This window comes from Thermomyces dupontii (genome assembly GCF_041956625.1).
Source record: "Thermomyces dupontii strain NRRL 2155 unplaced genomic scaffold VTN31scaffold_7, whole genome shotgun sequence".
Classification (NCBI taxonomy): domain Eukaryota; kingdom Fungi; phylum Ascomycota; class Eurotiomycetes; order Eurotiales; family Trichocomaceae; genus Thermomyces; species Thermomyces dupontii.
This window is the reverse complement of record NW_027192313.1, coordinates 962140-983677: the sequence shown is the minus strand read 5'-3', so window position 1 is coordinate 983677 and position 21538 is coordinate 962140. Positions and strand designations below refer to the sequence as shown.

Here is a 21538-nt window from a genome sequence, read left to right as displayed (position 1 = left end):
GGTATGGTAGGGCAGAATAACAGTGACTCATTTCCAGCAGGAGAATTCATGGATAACTTCCCATGAATACCTTGGCCACATATACTATGTATTGCTGAAGGGGCATTCTTTGAAGGGAAATCTCCTCGACAAGATCACTTTATGATTCAAAATCATTTTGGATGATAACAGACTTTATGTCATATCCCTCTGGTAGGCACCTTTCGCAACTCTGGTCCAACGGATCGTAAAACTGCAGTGAAAAATGGCATGGGACGGCCATTGGCACGGGACAGATTGTTCAATTTATGGTATCCATAAACGACCAATGACCAGGTGTGAAATAGTCCTGTGTTTTGCATCATGTGCCTAGGAAGTTCTGGATACATTGCGGGAGGAAAAATGGCCTTCTTCAATTCAGGCTCCATTTGAGAACTCAGACTTCCACCAAACACTGCGGGATATTGCCGGGGTCCTTTCTCTCAACCCAAAGATGTTCTCCATTCTAAGGTGATGGCGGAATTCATAATCCACATGCGAATCAATTCGATTACTTGAAGGTCGAAATGTCAAGCAAGATATGTACGGAGTATATAATGTTCACCATCCATGAGGACGTCCCGACCAAAGGAGCAAGATGCCTGGAAGTACGACTTTCGCGTCAAAGCGGGCTGGTCACTTGTTTACAGGTAGTCAAGTCAGTCGACGGTGGAGAAGACACTGCTGGCTTGTCAGCGAATCCAGTACGAATTGGCATCTGCATTCTGAGACTGTAATTCTAGATACCACCTTCACCAATTTTATGAGAATCAAGAACAAGGTTGTAGCGCTGCGGATAGTATTTCCAAACAACTCCACGGACAACTGGAGGATGAGGGGTAAGCTCAGCGTCAATTGATCTTCCCTTCCGTTTCCCCTCCAAGAATTCCATATAAGAGAAGCGGAAATTCGGAGTGAATGAGAAGGGTGGTTGGAGATGAAATGAGAAGTTTTCAGGAATGGTGAAAAAGAGAACTACGGAAAATTTGTTTCCCCGACACTCCATGTTGACCAATGAGAGCTGTAGTTAGGTTAGTTGCTCACAAAGAAAACAGTCATCTGGAAGTAGCCTACGGTCTGCCAGTAACCAGACAAAGTTCCTCACGATACAGCACCACTCGATTTCAGAGATCCATACATGTGTCGGCAGTCTATCAACAAAACCAGTCGGGCAAGGTAATCAACAGTAAGATCATACAGGGTGTCGTGGTCTTTCATGATGTAGTTACCTACTGTTGCGTCTGGACCTTCAGCGGGCACATAAGCTGCGTTGGGCGATTCGTTGGAGGTCAAACTGAGTTATCCTCCAACTCTTCTAGCTCATTGACACAGCCTAGCAAGTCAGGAACTCTTCCTTTCAGTTGCCCTCTACCTCTATCTTGACTCAGGCCACCCTGTCAAGCCTCAGGCGACATAGTCTTTATCCTACCACGGCACCTTGCCCGTGAGCAAGCAATTTCGCCTTCTTCGGAGGAAGAGGCCACTCTCAACTGTACCTGTGTTGATCATGTCAAGCTCGAACTTCCTGCACAACGCGACTTGGTTGCACCCGATCTGGGTACGCGCCACCAACTGCGCTTCTCGAAACGCAGCTAACATTCATCTAGGGAATTTTCTACTTTGCATCGCATTCCTTCCTCTGGCCTCTCCTTCATGGACGTCTCGTTACTATTTTCATAATTTCAGCTGTTGTCTACACCATCCTATTCCTGTTCACGTACCTCCCTCAGGTTGCCTTCCTTGCTATCTTTCAGGGAGCTGGTGCATGGCTCAACGGTGCTATCTTGGTACTGGGAGAAGGCGCCGCTGTCGTAGCCTTGCTGTTCGAAGCGTTCTTTGTGGACGAAACCCTCGTCGACATTTTTGACGCCGTCATGATCCACAAAGGATTCGAAACACTGGTTGCCCAAAAACGCGCTTTGGACCCGAATACCGACGACCCAGTCAAGAAACTGGGCAAGCCGACTGTGAGTGCTGTTTACTCACCGTTCTCCTTTCGGCAGATCATCGAGTTTGTTGTCTTGCTGCCGCTCAATTTGATTCCCGTGGCCGGAGTCCCCATGTTTCTCGTGCTTACGGGTTATCGCGCCGGCCCATTTCACCATTGGCGCTACTTTCAGCTCCTGGACTTCTCAAAAGACCACCGGAAGCGATTCATTCGAAACAGGAAATTGAAGTATACGGCGTAAGTCGTGAATTCTAGGGATATTGAATCCAGTGCTTCTATTGACCTGGTATTCTGTTGAGGTTTAGGTTCGGCACAGTAGCTGTGATTCTCCAGTTGATCCCTGGGCTGTCGATGCTCTTCTTGCTGACCACTGCAACCGGGTCGGCGCTCTGGGCATCGGAAATGCAGAAGCGGAAGCAGGATCTTGTGGAACGTCAAGCTACGAGGGCGTCTGCAGGGTTGAATCCCGAATACAGGGACGATCCTGTGGACCCTGTATTAGAACATGTTTGATGTTGGGCATGCCGCATGAGCCTTTGACTCTGAGAAGTTACATGTATGTACCGTCCGTACCCGGATATGGCTGATGAAGTCGTTCGCCCGCTGGAGCTTACTAGGCCTACTAGGTAATGACGCGTACGTAAGTAGTAGACTTGTATTATTGTGCCTGTGTCCGCATCCCAAGATCTAAGGTATGGATTTACGGTACTGATTAGTACTGAAGTACAGTTGAGAACTTGAAGAGTGTCCGAGATTCGCCCTCTCCTACCTATGTATGTACATACAAATTCATTTTAATTGTTGTCAGTCTGCAACGATCCTTTTGGATGATTGGGTCCAATTGCATGCAGTGCCAAGATATTGTGACCAATAACATGCTCTGTTTTCGATTCCAAGCCGGGGAGTCGGGGACTTGCCAGCCAATCAGTTTCACAGATTTTCAGAGTTCGTCGACAACAATGTGTTCCCGGTTGATTTTCCGAACTCATGGTCTCCGAGTCGGCGAGTGCAATGCAGAAAAATTACAGAGTACGGAGTATTACTTACATACGGAGCAGATCAATCGACTCATAGGCTGGAAATGAGGGTATCTCCACGGTAATGTATTAGTTACATCCCATGGCTGGCGATGGTGAGTATGATTTGGGGCATATTAGGGATCGTGTTAATGTGCCTGATTCGGGCCAAGAAATTTCACTCAATTCAGATCCTCGTCCGGGCTTCCCCCAGACGTCAAAGTCTTGATTTCAAAGTTCACCATAGCGTCAATAATCTAAACCCTTTCAGGTTGTTCCAAACGTTCTGCAGTCCACGGAAACGGAAATAGGTAGAGACGCTAAATTGTCCAATTCTCCGTACACTTACTCATTGCCATCCTCCATGCAAGGCACTGTTGTAGCACACTAGCAGTTTGACACTGACAGTCACCGTGCGCCCTATTTCTACTGTCCCCAAGGCATACAACAAGAGGTTTGCGGCTGAATATCGACCAGAGCGTGTACGAGCAAACAACGTACGGAGCAGCTGAAGCTTATAAATACCAAACCCATTCCGACTCCCCAGGGTTGACAGCCTGACGGATACTAACACTCCTCGTTTTATTATTAGGTGTGAAGCGCGTGCCACGTGACTCCTCCAGTCAACGTCAACCTCGGTGCACTACTATTTACAAAGCCAGGAGTATAGCCATTGAATTGACAGTTTAGGGACGGAAACTTCAATCGTTCGATCGCCGGCATTCGGAGTGTGGATCGATCTGACCAGAACCCAGCAATCCACTACCGCTCTACCCCATCATTTGCCACGTGGGGGACTGTACGATGCAGATATTGTCCACCGAATCGGACAATTACTTTCGTCGTAGCGCTGCTTTATCTGGAGCGACGCGCCAAGTGTGGTTTAATTTGCGTTAACCTCGTTCTGGGTCGCTTTGTCACCAGCCGAACGAGATTGAACGCCAATCTTGTTTAATTCACTAATTAATTCGAAGATGCCGCATGCTAAACTGGCGGCCCAATGGAAAGCAAAACCACGAGACTACGAAGAGCATGCGATGCTTGTAGCATCCGAAAAGTAAAGGTTGGGAGCATTTCAGTCAGTCGCATTCGGCGAATAGTATCTGACCAGCTGTGCAGTGTGATGAAACCGGGCCTCCGTGCCGGTCATGTGCGGTTCTGGAGATCCCATGTACATATGACCGGCCCAGTCGGCGCCGGGGTCCACCGAATCGACATGTTGAGGCCCTCAAGAAGCATCGGGCTGAGCCGGACTCGACAAAGGCGTCGAATGCGCCAACACCAAGCTTTCAAAATCTGCAGAAGCCGTCCAGAATGGCATCTGGGGGTGGAGATGCTTCGCAGACCGGTCTCTCTGGCGAATCAATCTGCAGCCTACCGACGCTACAGCGCCTGATTGACGACTTTTTTACGTTAATTCACCCATTGATCCCGGTTCCGCATGAGCCAACATTTCGGGAGGCGTTTGCCAGGCGCGAAGATGCAACCAACATGCGGTTCTTATCCCTGCTCGCGGCTATGGTTGGTAGCTTGGGCGCCTCCTGTCCCCGCTGGCCAAAGTTGCACTTTCAGTCTGATGCGGAACGTGACATGTATCCCCATACGATAGCTCTGGTGAAACGGTGTCATGATATTGCGGTCCAGGCACGCGGCCTGGGGTATCTCGATACAAGCAATACCGTGAACGACGCCGCGATTAGCTACCATCTCGCTGTTTGTGCAGGCTACCTTTACAACGTTCGTCGATGTCGGCTGTATCTTGCGGAGTGCATCACCATTGTCCGGGTCCATGGACTCCACCGACAGACCGAACTGAGCAACGTGGCGAGCCCGTCATCTTCGTCTTCACTATCAGGATCCGACGATCCCTATGGTGTCATTGGGAATCCGGCCCATGATTACATTCAGCAGGAGCTTGGACGGCGGCTGTTTTATCTTTGCCTCGTTGCCTTACAGAGCATGCATCAGGTGGGCGCGATAGACGGTAACTTTTATATTCCACCCGAGACGTCGACCGATCGTTATCCAGCTCTCCCCCGAGAAGTTGACGACGAATATATTCTGCCAACCCATGTGGGAGAGCAACCCCAGGGAGTCGTCTCGCAGCTCACCGGGTTCAACGCCAACGTTCGCATCTTCCAAAACTGCAACCCGCTGGCAGCTCTGGAGATCGCCTTTGGCACGAGCGAGATAATTGGATGGGAACGGCAGCGACAAATGATCTGGGAGTGCTTGGAGAAAACAAAGCAAGTCATTGACGAACTACCACGTGAGCTGAAACTCAACGCATCGTCATCTTATGAGATGTCCGAACCTTCGTCAACTTGGTCCATACCCCAATGGAGATCCGCTAATGATCCCGTCACCGAGCGGCGCAGAATTCAGTACGAGATTCAAAAAGCCAACATCTATGCCAGCCAGCTTGCGACAAGATCTTATTTGGTTGACAAATACTGGAATTTCTTCCATGTACACAAAAGATTACATGAGAAGTCAAAATCGAAATCTCCAGAAGCCTTATCGCCGGGGCAGTCAGAGGCCAGCGTGAGATCTGATCTCGGCTCTGATAAGCCTTCTCCGGCGGGACTGGAGCAGGACGCAATGACACATGCGCAAACGGACACCATCGGGCGGGCGATGCTTGAGGAACGCGGATTAGTGATCCGCGATCTTCTTACCCTGTTGCGGAATGTGCGGGAGGTCCATATCGAGCCGAATGGTGCGAGTTTTGTACGTACATCGCCGATGTTTGTGGCTAGTTTTCGACGTGAATGCTGAATGGCTAACGACGTATTTTGTTTGTGCAGACAAACAAGTTGCGGCATATTGCCTCAACCCTCCTCAACCTCCCCAGCAGTTCTACGATGACCGGCTTGAGCGTTGTATCGGACTGGTCCACATCCGAGGGAGCGGAGACTCCCGTTGGTCCGCACCCCATGAGCACCGAGGAAGCGGATAACTACCTCCGCACATTCTTGGATGTCTTGGTTCGATTAGAAGGAGCCGGTGCGACGGGAGTAGGCTCGCTGATTGACCCCACCGGCAACGAGCCGGAAATGACACCCCTCGAGCATACATTCGCAAGCACAGCAAGAGCATCACAAGCTTCATCGTTCTTCCTCTCCCCTCCAGAAACGCAAGTCACCCAGACTCTTCCTTTCCATCCCAGTCCCAAGTCGACCGCCCCCACACCATCAGCGCCTCAACATTCGTCAGTCGGTGGTGTTGCTCCAACTACCGTCCCATCATCATCATCATCATCATCACTACCCTCAGTCGCGTTTTATGAATCTCGACTTCCCCAGGAAGACGAGTTGTCTCGCCAGTGGGCATACTTCCAGAAATTGCAGCGGTCATATATAGAGGATGAACATGCAATCTATCGTGTTTGATCTCCGTGTTGGATGAGTTGATGCTCGTATATATATACCTACCTAGGTAGATACAGAACAATCAATGTGTTTAATGAGTTACTTGACTGGATTGTTTTCGCTTGAACTTGAGAGTAGAAGTACATACTAGTTGATATTATTAATTGGTTTTACACCTCACAAGATCGAAACGACCATCATATATAGTATTGACAGGGCTTTTTTCGATCGGGAGTTGTACGCCACACCTTAAACACACCAAGTTCCATCTCAGAGCCAGCGTAGCACTCAGGCAGATACCGTTGTCGTGACCGTCGTCGTCGTTTTTTCGGTAACCGTTGTGGTTTTCTCCACCGTTACAATGTTCAGCACGTTACCTTGTCCATACGGTGCCAAAATGGGTGTAATGGGAGGGACCTCTGTGTCCGCGGCGGCAACGGTGTCTTGTGACGGTGGTTGTGGAGGAGGAGGAGGCGGCGGTGACGACGTCGGCAATGGAGTCTCCGCTTCCGCCAATGCCGGAACGCTCAGCGTTCTCGTCATGGTAACGAAGACTACCTGCGTTGAAGTACTTCGCGTCACGGTAGCTGTAGTCGTTTCTTCGGGGCTGTTGGCGATTGTAGCAAGTTGTTGTGGTGGATCTGGGGGTGGCGCTGATGATGACGAGCTCTCCGCAGGTGGGACCGCAGTGGTTTCTTGTAGGCCGCTGGCGGCCGAAGTGAGTAGTTTTGATGGATCTGGGATTGCAGCCGTAGCTGACGAGGGCATCGGTGGAGGCAACGTTGTAGTTTCTTGGAGGCTGTTCGCGGATGTGGCAGGTGATTGTGGTAGACCTGAGGAGTCTGTCAAAGTCGACAAAGTCTCCGGCGGTGGCACCATGGTAGTTTCTTGAGGATCGCTGACGATTACGGGTAGCGGGTTTGGTGAATCTGGAAGTGCGGTTGAAGCTGACGAAGCCGTCGCTAGTAGCACCGACGCAGTATTTTCTTCGTTGACACCTCCAGGGGATGTGGCAAGTGATTTCTGTGGATCTGAGCTTGCTGTTAACGTCAGGAAGGTCACTACTGGTAGCCACGTCGTAGTACTTTCGTTGGGACCGTCGGCGCCAAGTGCTTGCGGAGGATCTAGAGATGCAGTGGAAGTTATCGACTCAAAGGCCGTTGTTGGAGGTGGTGGTATCGCCGTTTCAGACTCATTGATACCAGCTTCACTTGTCGCGAAGGCTGCGGTGCTTGATGTACTTGCCAAATCAGGGATTTCTGTTGGCGTAGAGTTCTCAGAGATCTGTGAAGACGATGGTGGTTGTTCTGAGTCTTGCGCGGAGGCTGCTAGTCTGGATGCCGAGGATCCCGTATCAAGTGCAGTAGTCGAAGCTGATGCCAGACTACTGGATCCTGGACCTGAGTTTGCAAGGGCAGGCGTAGTCGTCGCCGTCGAAAGCGTCCCAGAAGACTCAAAGGATGTAGATTGATCAGGCGAGTTTGCTGCTCCGGCCGCAAGTGGACACGGGCCAGAAGAAGCCGCTCCTGGAATCTCCAGAGAGCCAACTGTCGCTGACGAACTGAACGTTGGTGTCGATGACAATGGAGTCGAAGCGTCAGTGCTCGAATCTGCCAGAGGTAGTCGTGTTTCATTCATCGTATCGGTCAATGGCCGGGTTGTAGTCAGGAAACCGTTTGGCGTTGAAGGAGTCGTAGAGGACGAGCTATCTATTGAGAAATCGTCGGGGGGAAGCGAAGAGCTTTGGTCCGAAGTGCTCGGAGAAGAAGATCGGTCTGGCACAGTCGGATCTGCTGTGGCCGATTGGAGTGAGGTCGTGGTTTCCTGTGGTGTAGAGGGTATGGGTACAACGGTGATATCCTCCTCCACTGAAGAAGTTGTCTCGCTGCCCAGAGTTGTCGTTGCATCGGCGGAAAAATCGCGTGGCCATCGAAATCCAGCAATGGGACCCGCCCGGCTGCTGGCTGCGAAGGATAGCACTAGCAGTAGTACAGCTGAGACCGGGTGTCTCATTTCTGATCAGTACCCGACCTGCAGTTGGTAGCGCTGTAATTTCAAAAGCAGAATGCAAGTAGAAGAAACGCGTGAACTGTGTGCGAGAAATATACTCCGTACAGTCGAGCTCAAATGACTCGTAAAGCAAGAATGACTGTGAAATGCCCGGTTACAAAGAACGCCAGATGAACGGTGCAAAAACAGAAGAAACGATGCAGAGGGAGCCAACGAAATGGAAACGAGTGACGGGGTTGAGATGCAGTCTGACTTGGAAGGATGGAAGCAAGGAAACTAGTACGGTTGCTGGAGCTAAAAGGGGCTTATAATAAGCTACGAACATACTATACTCAGTTTCTGTGTATAGATAGTATTGGGCTCTTCAGGTCGGCATCAGTTTCATCAGGCTACCAGACGGGTACCCGACTTACTAGTAGCAACGGCTCAATCAGGTATCAAGAGGCAAGTACAGTATCAGAAAATGGGAACTGATAGCGCCGTTCACCTCCTTACGATGCTCTGCTGGTAGAGCTTTGCAACAAGTTGCTGCCGCCCAGCACGATCAGTCGAAACATGCCAGAGGCATGAAGAATGAAAAATGAAAGACGATTGCCAGGACTCAGAAGTATGGTTGGCTCACAGTGCTCCAAAGGAGAAGAGTGGGACCATCCTGGGTCGCAGCTCGCGCCGTCGACCAGGAACAATCACCTCTGATTGGACAGATCCAAAATAAGCATTGTGGAAGCCAAGATAAACTTAGTTAGCGCCAACTCTAATTTTCGAATCTTCTGAGGGTCCAGACACTTGACAACACCAGACGTTTCCAGTTACCACAGAGTGACTCTTAGGGTGCAAAGTAGTACGTACTGCACGGAGTACTATGTATTCTACGATTTTCCAGTAGTGCTATGTATACTGAGCATGCACCTCGCACAGTCTGGTTTGTAATGACACACACAGACAGTCTTTCTACTCCGTAAGTCCGTAGATTGTTCAATACTCTGTACTGATTCATTAAACCGTGCTAGTTATCTTGAAACTAGATCGATACTGGCCCCAAGCCATTTAACATGACTCGAGTTCTAGACTTGAACCGTAAATGGCCCAGTGACTCCTTCGAATGACTCAATCTTCCCTACCGCATTCTTTGAATCTCCGAAATAATGGAGCCGATAAAGCCCGCTCTCCACAGGGTTCGGACTTCCAATGGAGTAGAAGCTGTCTTCAATTTGCCACGATATAGTGACCTCGCTGTGTCCAAGTATGGTATTCGTCCTTTTCCATTGGTAGACGAGGTTCCAATCTTCGTCCGTCCGTACAACTTGCCACTTGTTAGAGCTGGAGTTCAACCACTCAACCGCAGCAAAAGTTCCTTCCAGGCGAAGATTATTGCGAGGATTCGCCCCGACAAAGGTTGCTTCTATGGTGTCACCAGGTTGGTAAGTCACGTTGGGTGACGTGGAGAGAACATCACCGAAGGATTTGCCAATCGGAGCGCCATCGTATACAACACCGGGAATAAAACTGAGAGACTTGTCGGTATTGACCGGAGGTTTTGGCCCGGACGGGATAGGGGCCAGCTTGCTTCTCTCCGAAGCACTGCCAAGGTACGGAAGATAAGTGAGAGTCAGGTTCACATAGCCTGCCAAAGTATTTGGTCCATATAACGTCGACCCGCCTTCGTAGCGCTGCACGCTGTACTCTTCTTCCGTCGTCACATAGTGTGCGTAGGTATTGGCTGGCGCTCCTAAGAGAACTAGAGGTTCACTGATGTCCAAGATCTCAGTAACTGCGCTGGCTATTGCGGACTTCCATCGGCGTCCAGCCATGGTGGTGACTTCGCTCGCGGACACGACGATCAGCAACTGGCCTACGCGCAAAACTTGAATGTCAACAATATTCGGTGCCCAAGCATACGGTAATGTGGCACCGCCGGCGTCAATTAGAATATCCTTCGGGGCTTGGCATGCTTTTTGCTCTTCAGAGGGTTGGTGAATGAATGCTCGTGCAATATACCACAGCGGATTGTCCTCGGCTGGAGTTGAGGAGTTTTGAGTAAAGTCAAACTGTCCGGGTCCATCTGTCGTGCCGGCCGCAAAAGAGAACCCAAGTGCGGCGTAACATGTCTTCAGAACACTGGAATTGAAAGGCGACGGGAACTCATAGTCAGTGAAGTCATGATAGACATGGAAGGACGAGACAACAGAGTGGCCCTCAACAAGTGTCGCCCGGTGATCCATTTCCTCGTAGAGCTTTTTTGCTGCAGCAAACTGGCGACGCCCAATTTCAAAGCAGCTTTTAGAACCGCCATCATTCTCTGTAAAGTACGGGCCTCTTGCCCGACACTTTTGTGTCTTGCCATCGCAGGTACTGTCTTCAAACCGACATGGAAGCCCAGTATCTTCACAATAGGCTCCCAGTACGTTCGGTGAAGTGTCCCCAACGCTTGACTGGGAGAAACCGGCAACAAAGTTATCCGCGAATCGGGAATCATTGCGAACGCTCCTTTCGAATAACCAAGCCGCGACACCTTTGTTGTCGCCCGCTGTCAGAGTATTGTTCTGGTAAAGAGAGGTGCCATGCACGGAAAAGAATGTCAAAATAGCTGCAGTCTTGTTGTCTGAGGCCCGGTCAAATCGCAGCAGTGTGAGCGTCTTATCTGTGTCATACTTGTACCGCGCACGTTCTTCCTCCGGATTGGCCAAATAGGCGTACGGGCTCCGGTTAATATTCCCATCGGGAATTTCTATCGTACCGACGCTTAGATCGCCCGGAGCAAGACTTTCATGGGCCCTTTTTATGGAGAGTAAAACACCATCAACGATAGCCTGGTAGCTCTGTTTATCGAAGCCTTTTGTCGGCACCTGGGGCAAAAGATAATTCATCCACGCGCCTGGGCCGGCGTGTGAGTGCGTTCCAGTAAGCGCCAGGTTGTGCTCGCCGTAGCGAGCGTATTCGCCACCCAAAGAGGCCAGGCCTTTTAAGATGCCGTCCCGAATAGCAGTATCTCCCGAATGGGCATCAAGGACGATGTATATAAAAGTGTCCTCAGGCCTATCTATGTCGGCTATAATGAAGGCGCGTGAGTAGATCCGCTGCCGCAAGCCAGATCCCACTTGATTGATGTCTGCATACCCATTCAGACCTATTTCTACAACCGGACTTGGAAAGAGCTTGGTGTGAGTCTCTGGCTTCATCAAATATCGTTGTTCAAACACATACCCTGTGATATCGGCTTTACCCGCACCGAGAAGAAAAACGGTGTTATCGGCTCTCCGCTGCCATACAGGCTGAGACGCGGTGAAAGCAAAGCTTCCCAATGCACTTAATGGTGTTATCCATTGCACCAGGAGCAACACGTTAATCAGCAGCCCCGCAAGTGCGGTGATACCAAGGATTCGTGCCATCGCGAATTTCACCATGTACCAATACTCCGTACGATGAATCGTAGCAATCCCAAGCGGCGATCACCGCTTACTGATGCGGTTCATAACACACAGGACGCTGACCATAAAGCCGGCAAAGAGCGACACCAACGGAACCTAGTATGATCCTGGCGGAGATTGACACAGAAATCAAGCTCGAGTGAGGGGAGGAGGACTTTAGTAACAAACTCTGGAGTATCAGATCCTTGGAGAAAGGTACTAGTCACGTGGGACTTGCAACCCCTGCATTTTTGGCGCTTCCAACCTCGAATGTCTTCCACGGTGGCACAAAACTGTGGGAGGAGCTTTGTATTTCACGAATCCAGATCATCATGAACGAGTTGGCTAATGCAATTCTTCACCTTGCTTTGAAGTGAGCCTAAACTCGATGTGACTCCGAGTTTTCGTACCAATTTTGTTCAGGTACAAAACTCGAAGTTCAACAACTGTACCTAGTATCTGCTGTCCTTGAATCTTTTTGAGTCATGTTCCGCGTTGTGTGTTGCATTGAACGGTAACATCCCGGGGTCACGAGTGCTCTTCTAGAGTTCGAGTAGCCAGGTCCTCTGCGCTGATTTCTCGAGTCATTGCACGAAGTACAGAGTACTACTACATCGGTACCTAGTAGGTACTAGTAGTACTCCGTAAACCCTGCACGGATATTCGGCCGCGTGGCTCTGCAGGCACTTGGTACGCAACGCGGAGCTCGGGATGCAGAGTCGGCTCTAGTACGGCGTAGTCTCGGAACCATCAAAGTTCCATCTCTCCTCGACTTCCCACTGGCCAAGAGGAATCAATACGAGTTCTCCGTGTGAGTAGTCAAATGTTGGCCTATCGCATTGATCGGTGACGTCACAAAACAAAACCAGATGTCTTCGACAGGTCCATGATAGATAGGTCACGTGATGCGATTAGATAAGACGCTGCGACGGAAAAACAGTATTACCGCCGCCATTTCGAGAATGAATTTTTGATCATTTCAACGAACCGGAGAACATCAGCGCCGACAGTTATGGGAATCACGAGCTCCTGAAAATGCCTCTTATCAACGAATTCCACGAATCCCTCCCTTGTAAGTGGTGGCTACGGATTCTTCCCCTCTCACGTGCACGTCTAACCCCAGCATCTGCAGATATCGACACCGAGCCTAGTCCTGAAGCTCGTGCGGCAGCGGAACAGCTCATCTCCGCAGAGCTTCCACATGATTACCAGACGACACTGCATCCTGCTCTCCCCGCTCTGCCGGAATTCCGTTTTAGCAATCTGATCGAGCAGGAATTGTCGCGCCATGAAGCTGGACAACCCATGAGCGGCGGGGTGGATTTGAGTCGATACGAAGCGCCGGAGGCTCCTGCCGAAAAGTCGACAACCGCTGAGGAGGCGTCTCGCGCCCTCCCCAAATGGAAGGAGGCACTTCAGAAAGCTTACACGTCGAGTTCTCATCTTTCCACGCGCCACGCAAACCTGACACTCCTCGAGGAGAATGGCAAAAATGCCTGGCTCATCGGCAACTCCCAATTGGAGGAAATCTTACGCGGTCTCGAACAGGAGCTGGCGGAAACCAATGAAGCCGTCGAGAACGTCAACAAAGAGCGTAAGCTTGCCCAATTATCTGGCCAGGCAGAGCTTGTAGGTCTGGAAGAGACGTGGCGTCGGAGCGTTGGGGCTGCGCTCGATGTGGAGGTTGCTGCGGAGAGTTTGCGAATGCAGATTTTGGAGCGGCGCCGCCAAGCCGCCCAGCAGAACGTTCGATAACGCGTCCATGGGTGCGAGAAGGTTGTCCATTGGCCAAGCTACAGGTACCGGAGTAAGGGCCGGTTCAGACATGATGTCGGGGAAATCTAGGGCCTGTTGGAGAGACAGCTGCCTCGCTCTTTTTCCGCAGTGAATCGCTCCATTGGCCTATCCTTGGTCCAGGAGAGTTTCTCAACGATGAAAATAATCTGGGGTATGGGGACACATCACGCTAAGATCAATTCGTCAATATGCCGCAGTCTGACCCGCTGGGCACCTGGAGATTGCGGGGGGGTGCGCGTATCCTCCCCCGGTGACGACCAGGATGGATACTGCGGGGAGTCCGTTGATCACCGGCGGTGTTCTTTGCATGGCGGAGGGCTGGGGGAATCAGAATGGCATTTGCGGTCATTAATTTGTGTGCCATTGACTCGTCAACAACCAAGACAACTCACACGCTGACTCGCTATGGGGGTACCGCTGTAACCACAAGTAGTATGGAGCGGTGGAATAGCAACCTGTCACTGGTCCACTGCGGATGCCAATGCCGGAGGCCCCGGAGAGCGGGCCCTCTAATACTGCGTTTTTGCGGGGAAACCCCCACACCAAGCCCCAGTTCAGCCCCAAAAGTTCAACTCAATGAAATCGATTTTTGCAGCTCCCAGCTTCATTTTCGACACAGTACAGTAATGCGATGTGATGAATTGAATTGCAGTAGAGGGACATGTTGCTGCCGTCTTGCCAGGCAGTCGAATCAACGTAGGACCCTGGTGGTAGCCTGGATGAGCAAAGGTACCAAGTGCCAGAGGCATGACTTGCCATGTTAATGTAGCCTTCTCCTTGCGCTCCGGTTTGCGACAGTCAATCCAGCGAGCGCAATTCCTCGCCAGATGTGCGCAGTCTGTTTGCGCTCTCGCCTCTTCCCCCATTGGAGCTGCAGCCACTGTGAATTTGCCCGGCGGACCAAAACCATGGATTTCGTGCGGGGGGGAGCTGATGGATGCGGAGGCTAGCAGCGACAATCTCCAGAGATTAGAGTCGGCTATCTGCGCTGTTGACGGACACGCGGCTCCTAATGGCGGTGTCTCAATGTTCATTCGATGGTACGGGTGGGTGATGGTCCTCAACAAAGCGGGGAGCATGCGCTGTTGCGGAGAGGATGTGCATTGATGTCGCTCTTTTCAGGTCAATCGTCTGCTATCTCCGCTCCAGCTTGGACATGAAGGAGAGCTTCCACTGCGGGGATGCTTAACAAAGGCGATTTTATATAGCGCCTTGGGAGTCCTGGTTGTCGCTCATTCAGCTTTCATCCTTCCCTCGAGGACAAGGATTCATTTGCAGAAACATTGTTGAGTGCATCGCAGAAGACATCATCACCATGACGATCCCAGAGGAGGTTGATATTATCATTTGCGGTGGTGGCAGCGCTGGATGCGTGCCCGCCGGTCGTCTAGCGAACCTCGATCACAACCTTCAAGTGCTCCTGATCGAGGCCGGTGAGGACAACCTCAACAACCCATGGTACGTCTTTCTGCGTGCCACGTTTTGTCAACCATCTCGGGATGCTGACCAACATACTCTTCCAGGGTCTACCGCCCGGGTATCTACCCACGTAACATGAGGCTCGACTCCAAGACGGCGTCGTTCTACTACTCGCGTCCGTCAGAATGGTTGGATGGCCGCCGCGCTGTCGTCCCAGCTGCCCATGTCTTGGGTGGTGGCAGCTCCATCAACTTTATGGTATGACCTTGCGTCTACTTGAGTGCTCCATGGATAGCTGGCTAACGGGAAGGGCTTAGATGTACACTCGTGCGTCGGCTTCGGACTACGATGATTGGAAGGCCAAGGGCTGGACCACCAAGGAACTCATCCCGCTGATGAAGAAGCACGAGACCTACCAGCGCGCCTGCAACAACCCCGAGATCCACGGCTTCGAGGGCCCCATCAAGGTCTCGTTCGGTAACTACACATACCCAATCATGCAGGACTTCTTGCGGGCTGCCGAGTCTCAAGGCATTCCAATCACCGATGACCTTCAGGACCTGAAGACGGGCCACGGTGCTGAGCACTGGCTCAAGTGGATCAACCGCGACACGGGCCGCCGAAGCGATGCTGCGCATGCTTACGTCCACGCCACCCGTGCCAAGTACACCAACCTGCATCTCAAGTGCAACACAAAGGTCGACAAGGTTATCATCGAGGACGGCCGTGCGGTTGGTGTGGTCACCGTGCCGACGAAGAACGTTGGCGGTGGCACTCCGCCGCGCAAGGTTTACAAGGCCCGCAAGCAGATCATCGTCAGCGCTGGCACGCTGGGCTCTCCGCAGATTCTCCAGCGCTCTGGTATCGGCGACCCGGAAAAGCTGCGCCGCGCCGGTATTCGCCCCCTGGTCAATCTGCCTGGTGTCGGTCTGAACTTCCAGGACCATTATCTCATGTTTGCCGTGTATCGTGCTAAGCCCGACGTCGAGACCTTTGATGACTTCATTCGTGGCGACCCGGAGGTGCAGCGGCGTGTCTACGAGGAATGGAACATCAAAGGCACCGGCCCGCTGTCCACTAACGGTATCGAGGCCGGTGTCAAGATTCGTCCTACCGAGGAGGAGCTTGCTGAGATGCGCACGTGGCCGACTCCTGACTTCCAGAGCGGCTGGGAGACCTACTTCAAGGACAAGCCTGACAAGCCGGTCATGCACTACTCTGTCATCTCTGGCTGGTTCGGTGACCACATGCTCATGCCGCCCGGCAAGTTTTTCACCATGTTCCACTTCTTGGTGAGTTTCCAATTTGATTCCCATCTCATGTGTTCTTGTGAGACTAATGAAGGAAAACTAGGAATACCCATTCTCTCGCGGCTGGGTCCATGTCACCTCGCCCGATCCATATGAGGCGCCCGACTTCGATGCCGGTTTCATGAACGACCCGCGCGACATGGCTCCGATGGTCTGGGGCTACATCAAGTCCCGTGAGACCGCTCGACGCATGCAGGCGTACGCCGGTGAAGTTACCGCCATGCACCCGCACTTCGCATACGACTCGCCTGCTCGCGCGTTCGACTTGGATATCGCTACCACCAATGCCTATGCTGGCCCGAACCACCTCAGCGCCAACATTCAGCACGGTGAGTAGCACGCCTTGCACAATCCGCGGGAAGAATCGCCTTGCGCTGACTTGATGAACAGGTTCTTGGTCCCACAAGCTCGAACCCGGCAAGCCAGCCTCGGAGACCTACCTCAACTCCAACCGCCAGGACACGCGCGAGCCGATCAAGTACACCAAGAAGGATATCGAGGCGATCGAGAAATGGGGTATGTTACAACATTGGGCTCCATCGAGATCCATAACAAGGAAGCTGACGGATCCTAGTGCAACGCCACACCGAGACCACCTGGCACTCTCTGGGTACCTGCAGTATGGCTCCGCGCGAGGGCAACTCGGTTGTCCGCCACGGTGTCGTCGACGAACGCCTCAACGTTCACGGCGTCAAGGGCCTCAAGGTCTGCGACTTGTCCATCTGCCCAGACAACGTTGGCTGCAACACCTTCAGCGTAAGTACCATCTTTCTTGTCTCTTTCAGAAGAAGGTCGACAGGACTCTAACGAGATGGACTACGAACAGACTGCTCTGCTCATCGGCGAGAAGTGCTCTGTCCTCGTTGCAGAGGATCTGGGCTACTCTGGTGCTGCCCTGGAAATGAAGGTGCCGACTTACCACGCACCTGGCGAGACTGTGAACCTGGCTCGTCTGTAAATGACTCTTGTTACGAAATGTATCTACTTTTGGCGGTAGTCTGCTTGACACGATTGAATGATGAACATGACTGCCATGAGATACGAAACAACTGTGTTGGCCTCGTAGATTAACATCATGACATTTGACTACAGACGGAGACTCAGACGATGGGAGTACGAAGCTAGATTGTAGGCTCTGCGTTCTCCGTACTTAGGTGGATGATACGTCAATGCTCTTACCTAGAGTGTGTCCTACTGCCCTTTTTAATCCGTGGGCTGTCCGAAAGCTAGGGTGCACCGGTGCACTCAGATCTGCACTAGAGTACCTAGGTAGGTTGGTATTTACGGAGTACGGAGTACTTGTCCAGGTCCTTGTCAGAATGACCGTCGCAGTAGTACGGAGTCGGCTACCGTTTGTGAACTGACTTCGGAATACCTAGAGTATCTGGTACCTACCTAGGTGATACTAGGTAGGTGTTGGATATTCGGCGGTTACATACCGGTATCAAGGATGGCGTTACCGGTTGTATACATGGTCCTTATCAGTAATGTGACACTCGTATGTAACCTCCGAATATCCAACAGCAGGGACGAGTAAAGTAGGTAAGCTAGGTTCGGTCAATCGGTGGCCTGAAGGCTCTTTCTTGTTCAGTCTCGACTCCTCGCGCGGCTTCCAGACCCTTTGTTGACTTTTTTCTCCTTCGCTTCAGGCAAATAATTGACATTACTTTCCATGTTTTGTTTAACCTAACCTACTAAGTAGTTTACAGAGTGTCTCCGGACAAGTAATTTAACCCCTGACGAGTACGGAGTACGTTTTAGCGTGCCCCATACAGTATCAGTACCTCCCATGTTGACTTGAAGCCTACCAGACTTACGCTCGATAACGATGGCGCTGGAGAGTCCAACAGGAAGACATGATCTTTCAGTTCCATTGTCCTTCGCTCACCGCCTCAGCGGTTGAATGGGCACAAGGGAACTATAAGTAACTACAACACATAACACCATCGTCAGTTTACTGAGGTCCAGTTCGATGCTTCAAATGCTTTACTCTCTTGATCAAAACACGCACATTGGATTTCGCCCAGACCCCCCGACAAGGCCCTGGTTGCTCAGTCTCATGAGAAAAAGACACCCTTGTCAGTTGTCACCATGCACCCCAAATGGCGGCTTCTGTTACCATTTTGGTGAAGGTGCAGCAACGCCGTTGGAAAACTACATAGATCTTAATCCTTGTCCACCTGCGCATATTTATACTGAGCCGGGGGTACCAAGCACTGGCCACAGAGGAACAAGTTACAAAGACCTTGTTGACTGTTTCGACCAGCTCTTGAGTACTGTTCGAAACGATCCTGCTTACATTTGTAGGGTTGTTGAACGTGTCATCTGATAACCATCAATCTTCCTAGAAAACGGAGAGATTATTCCAGCATGACGGAGCAGACAGCCACCACCAACCACGCCCCGGCAAACGTTGAAGTGGACACCTCGGTACGATATTCCTCCATTACGGTACATCAGAGCGCGCTGCTTACTTGTCTCTCACAGTATGAGAACGACTCATCTTATGGTGATGAACTGTACGTGATGTGACGCTATGGTGCCCTGGATTCCAAAATCATGCTCACGCATGTTCTTTGACATATAGATCTTACACTGCCTCGCTGACCTCGTCGGTGCTCGATTACCGCCATGAGAACGGCCGTCGGTACCATAAATTCCGCGATGGGTGTAGGGCTGACCTCTTCTTGCCTGGCAATCCAAGGTTCTGTAAACTGATCGTATTTCTAGCGTATCTGCTCCCCAACGATGAGTCGGAAAACGACCGCCTGGACATGTTGCACCCAAAGACTTTATCTGGCCCCACTCAAGAATCCGCAGCGGGCGATTGACCTGGCAACTGGGACAGGTATCTGGGCGATTGATTTTGGTAAGTTTGTCTGCAGGGTTTGGGTGATGCAGGATTCGGATGCTAACTCATTGTAGCTGACCAGCACCCCGCGGCAGAGGTAAGAATAATACCATCAGAGGGGGATCCAAGATGGACAGAATGCTGAGACGTGATCTATTTGTTCCAGGTGATCGGTTGTGACTTGAGTCCGGTCCAGCCAACTCTGTCAGTATGACCTAAGAACACCTATCAAAGACGCTCGACTAATCGAGCTTTGTAAGGGTTCCCCCAAACCTGAAGTTCCTAGTGGACGACATCGAGTCGGAGTGGGCATATGAGACAAACCCATTTGACTTCGTTCACGCGCGATACCTGGCCGGCTCGATTAAGAACTTTGGAAAGCTGATTGAGCAGTGCTATCGGTATGCCATCGGAACTTTTCCCCGTTTTCTTTTAGAGTTGACTTTCTCACGAAAAAAGAAAACGGATCTCTCAAGCCCGGCGGCTGGGTTGAATTCCAGGACTGGGACGGCTACCCCTACTCAGAAGACGGCAGTCTCAAAGGCACCGCGCTCCAACGGTACTATGACGAAGTCCTCGGCGCGTTTGAGGAGGCCGGTTACGAGCTGCGTCCCGGGCCCAGGCTGGAGAAGTGGCTCAAGGACGCTGGCTTCATGAACATTCAGGTGCAGAAATTTGTCATTCCATACGGCGTCTGGCCAAAGGATCCCCATCTTGTCAGTTTTCACCCTTTGTGTCCCAACAGCAAATTGTCCAGTACTGACATCGTCGTACAGAAGAATCGCGGCGCCTGGATGCAGGCTCAGGCTGAAGCCGGCTTTGAGGCCGGAGCACTGGCCGCCCTGACGCGGTATAAGCAGTGGACCAAGGAGAATGTCATTCTTCTTGCCAGCCAGGCCCGCGCCGACGGCCGGAAGCGCAACATTCACATGATATACGACTTGTGAGTATCCCCGTAGCTTTTAAGCAACATTACTATCTGGTTGAATATCACTAATCATGAATGACGTCCACAGCTATGTCGTCTACGGCCAGCGTCCTGAGAATTGACCCGGGTGCAATCTGGGATGGACAGTTTAGCACGTATATTTTAGGTCGGCATGTGGTTCCTTTGAAGATTTGCATCAGTCTTACGAGTGCTATTCCGTACCTACAATGGAAGGCCGAAACATGAATGTGTACTTGTACTTACTCCGTACTTGCAGTTCCAAAGACCGCCGGCTCCAGAATCCCACATTCGAGTGACGAAAGTCGAACCAGAAGAGATCAGTGGGCGACCCGCGCAGACAACAAGGGTGTTGCTTCGTCCTGCACCTGCATGTTGTGCACACTGCATGGCGGGATGTAGTCCTACATAGTACTACTCGTTACACCAATTTCCTGAACTTAGGGCACACTGCCGAATCCGGCTGTTCGGCAAACCGGCATGGGCAACCCCACCAGACTCCATCAAAGCACGGATCTTAATCCGTGCCAAGAATTTTTTTACTTCCATTCACTTTGATTGGTTCAAATGCCGCTCAGGTTAACATTTGTTTTTTTTTTTTTTTTTTTTTTTTTTTTTTTTTTTTTTTTTTTTTTTTTTTTTTTTTTTTTTTTTTTTTTTTTTTTTTTTTTTTTTTTTTTTTTTTTTTTTTTTTTTTTTTTTTTTTTTTTTTTTTTTTTTTTTTTTTTTTTTTTTTTTTTTTTTTTTTTTTTTTTTTTTTTTTTTTTTTTTTTTTTTTTTTTTTTTTTTTTTTTTTTTTTTTTTTTTTTTTTTTTTTTTTTTTTTTTTTTTTTTTTTTTTTTTTTTTTTTTTTTTTTTTTTTTTTTTTTTTTTTTTTTTTTTTTTTTTTTTTTTTTTTTTTTTTTTTTTTTTTTTTTTTTTTTTTTTTTTTTTTTTTTTTTTTTTTTTTTTTTTTTTTTTTTTTTTTTTTTTTTTTTTTTTTTTTTTTTTTTTTTTTTTTTTTTTTTTTTTTTTTTTTTTTTTTTTTTTTTTTTTTTTTTTTTTTTTTTTTTTTTTTTTTTTTTTTTTTTTTTTTTTTTTTTTTTTTTTTTTTTTTTTTTTTTTTTTTTTTTTTTTTTTTTATCTCTGGCTGGTTCGGTGACCACAATCACTACCGGCGTCCGACTCCCCGTCACAGAAGTCACCACGGCAAGACATTGCAGTTGCAGCTGATTCGGAGGCAGCCAGCCTCTCGACGTCGTCGCCTCCATCCCGACAGACGTCGGTTCGACGCACTCCGGCGGGCTCGGCTACAGGGGGATCGCATGCCCCTCCACCGCCTCCTCCTCCGCGACGCAACAGAGCGTCGAGTAAAGGCAGTGCCGGACATGGACATTCGGCCCGCACCGCTACCCCGACAGGCCAACTTGGAGGTTGGACAGGAAGAAGTCCCAGCAGGCCTGAGA

At 50.3% G+C, this 21538-nt stretch overlaps 10 protein-coding genes across 10 annotated transcripts; 6 read left to right on the top strand and 4 right to left on the bottom strand.

The window, feature by feature from the left end:
* Window positions 1-640: 640 nt before the first annotated feature.
* VTN31DRAFT_6709 (uncharacterized protein) lies at window positions 641-910 on the bottom strand (the record flags this gene model as incomplete). The annotated part of the gene is made up of 2 exons (XM_069407349.1): window positions 641-699; window positions 769-910. The coding sequence occupies 2 exons, from the start codon at window positions 908-910 to the stop codon at window positions 641-643; spliced, it is 201 nt and encodes a 66-aa protein (XP_069258884.1).
* A 615-nt stretch (window positions 911-1525) lies between these two features.
* VTN31DRAFT_6708 (uncharacterized protein) lies at window positions 1526-2479 on the top strand (the record flags this gene model as incomplete). The annotated part of the gene is made up of 3 exons (XM_069407348.1): window positions 1526-1576; window positions 1626-2203; window positions 2272-2479. 3 exons carry the CDS (start codon window positions 1526-1528, stop codon window positions 2477-2479), a joined length of 837 nt encoding a protein of 278 aa, XP_069258883.1.
* A 1503-nt stretch (window positions 2480-3982) lies between these two features.
* On the top strand, window positions 3983-6374 carry VTN31DRAFT_6707 (uncharacterized protein; the record flags this gene model as incomplete). The annotated part of the gene is made up of 3 exons (XM_069407347.1): window positions 3983-4045; window positions 4102-5712; window positions 5790-6374. The coding sequence occupies 3 exons, from the start codon at window positions 3983-3985 to the stop codon at window positions 6372-6374; spliced, it is 2259 nt and encodes a 752-aa protein (XP_069258882.1).
* Window positions 6375-6641: 267 nt separating this feature from the next.
* Window positions 6642-8366, bottom strand: VTN31DRAFT_6706 (uncharacterized protein; the record flags this gene model as incomplete). The annotated part of the gene is made up of 1 exon (XM_069407346.1): window positions 6642-8366. The coding sequence occupies one exon, from the start codon at window positions 8364-8366 to the stop codon at window positions 6642-6644; it is 1725 nt and encodes a 574-aa protein (XP_069258881.1).
* A 1061-nt stretch (window positions 8367-9427) lies between these two features.
* VTN31DRAFT_6705 (uncharacterized protein) lies at window positions 9428-11752 on the bottom strand (the record flags this gene model as incomplete). Its single annotated transcript, XM_069407345.1, has 2 exons — window positions 9428-11507; window positions 11568-11752. 2 exons carry the CDS (start codon window positions 11750-11752, stop codon window positions 9428-9430), a joined length of 2265 nt encoding a protein of 754 aa, XP_069258880.1.
* A 1053-nt stretch (window positions 11753-12805) lies between these two features.
* On the top strand, window positions 12806-13525 carry VTN31DRAFT_6704 (uncharacterized protein; the record flags this gene model as incomplete). The annotated part of the gene is made up of 2 exons (XM_069407344.1): window positions 12806-12842; window positions 12903-13525. 2 exons carry the CDS (start codon window positions 12806-12808, stop codon window positions 13523-13525), a joined length of 660 nt encoding a protein of 219 aa, XP_069258879.1.
* A 596-nt stretch (window positions 13526-14121) lies between these two features.
* Window positions 14122-14646, bottom strand: VTN31DRAFT_6703 (uncharacterized protein; the record flags this gene model as incomplete). Its single annotated transcript, XM_069407343.1, has 1 exon — window positions 14122-14646. One exon carries the CDS (start codon window positions 14644-14646, stop codon window positions 14122-14124), a length of 525 nt encoding a protein of 174 aa, XP_069258878.1.
* Window positions 14647-14882: 236 nt separating this feature from the next.
* VTN31DRAFT_6702 (uncharacterized protein) lies at window positions 14883-17254 on the top strand (the record flags this gene model as incomplete). The annotated part of the gene is made up of 7 exons (XM_069407342.1): window positions 14883-15025; window positions 15091-15244; window positions 15304-16278; window positions 16340-16625; window positions 16687-16812; window positions 16871-17052; window positions 17123-17254. 7 exons carry the CDS (start codon window positions 14883-14885, stop codon window positions 17252-17254), a joined length of 1998 nt encoding a protein of 665 aa, XP_069258877.1.
* A 1673-nt stretch (window positions 17255-18927) lies between these two features.
* On the top strand, window positions 18928-19640 carry VTN31DRAFT_6701 (uncharacterized protein; the record flags this gene model as incomplete). Its single annotated transcript, XM_069407341.1, has 6 exons — window positions 18928-18966; window positions 19027-19165; window positions 19222-19244; window positions 19314-19351; window positions 19408-19548; window positions 19607-19640. 6 exons carry the CDS (start codon window positions 18928-18930, stop codon window positions 19638-19640), a joined length of 414 nt encoding a protein of 137 aa, XP_069258876.1.
* Window positions 19641-19800: 160 nt separating this feature from the next.
* Window positions 19801-20197, top strand: VTN31DRAFT_6700 (uncharacterized protein; the record flags this gene model as incomplete). The annotated part of the gene is made up of 3 exons (XM_069407340.1): window positions 19801-19863; window positions 19924-20090; window positions 20164-20197. The coding sequence occupies 3 exons, from the start codon at window positions 19801-19803 to the stop codon at window positions 20195-20197; spliced, it is 264 nt and encodes an 87-aa protein (XP_069258875.1).
* Window positions 20198-21538: the final 1341 nt, after the last annotated feature.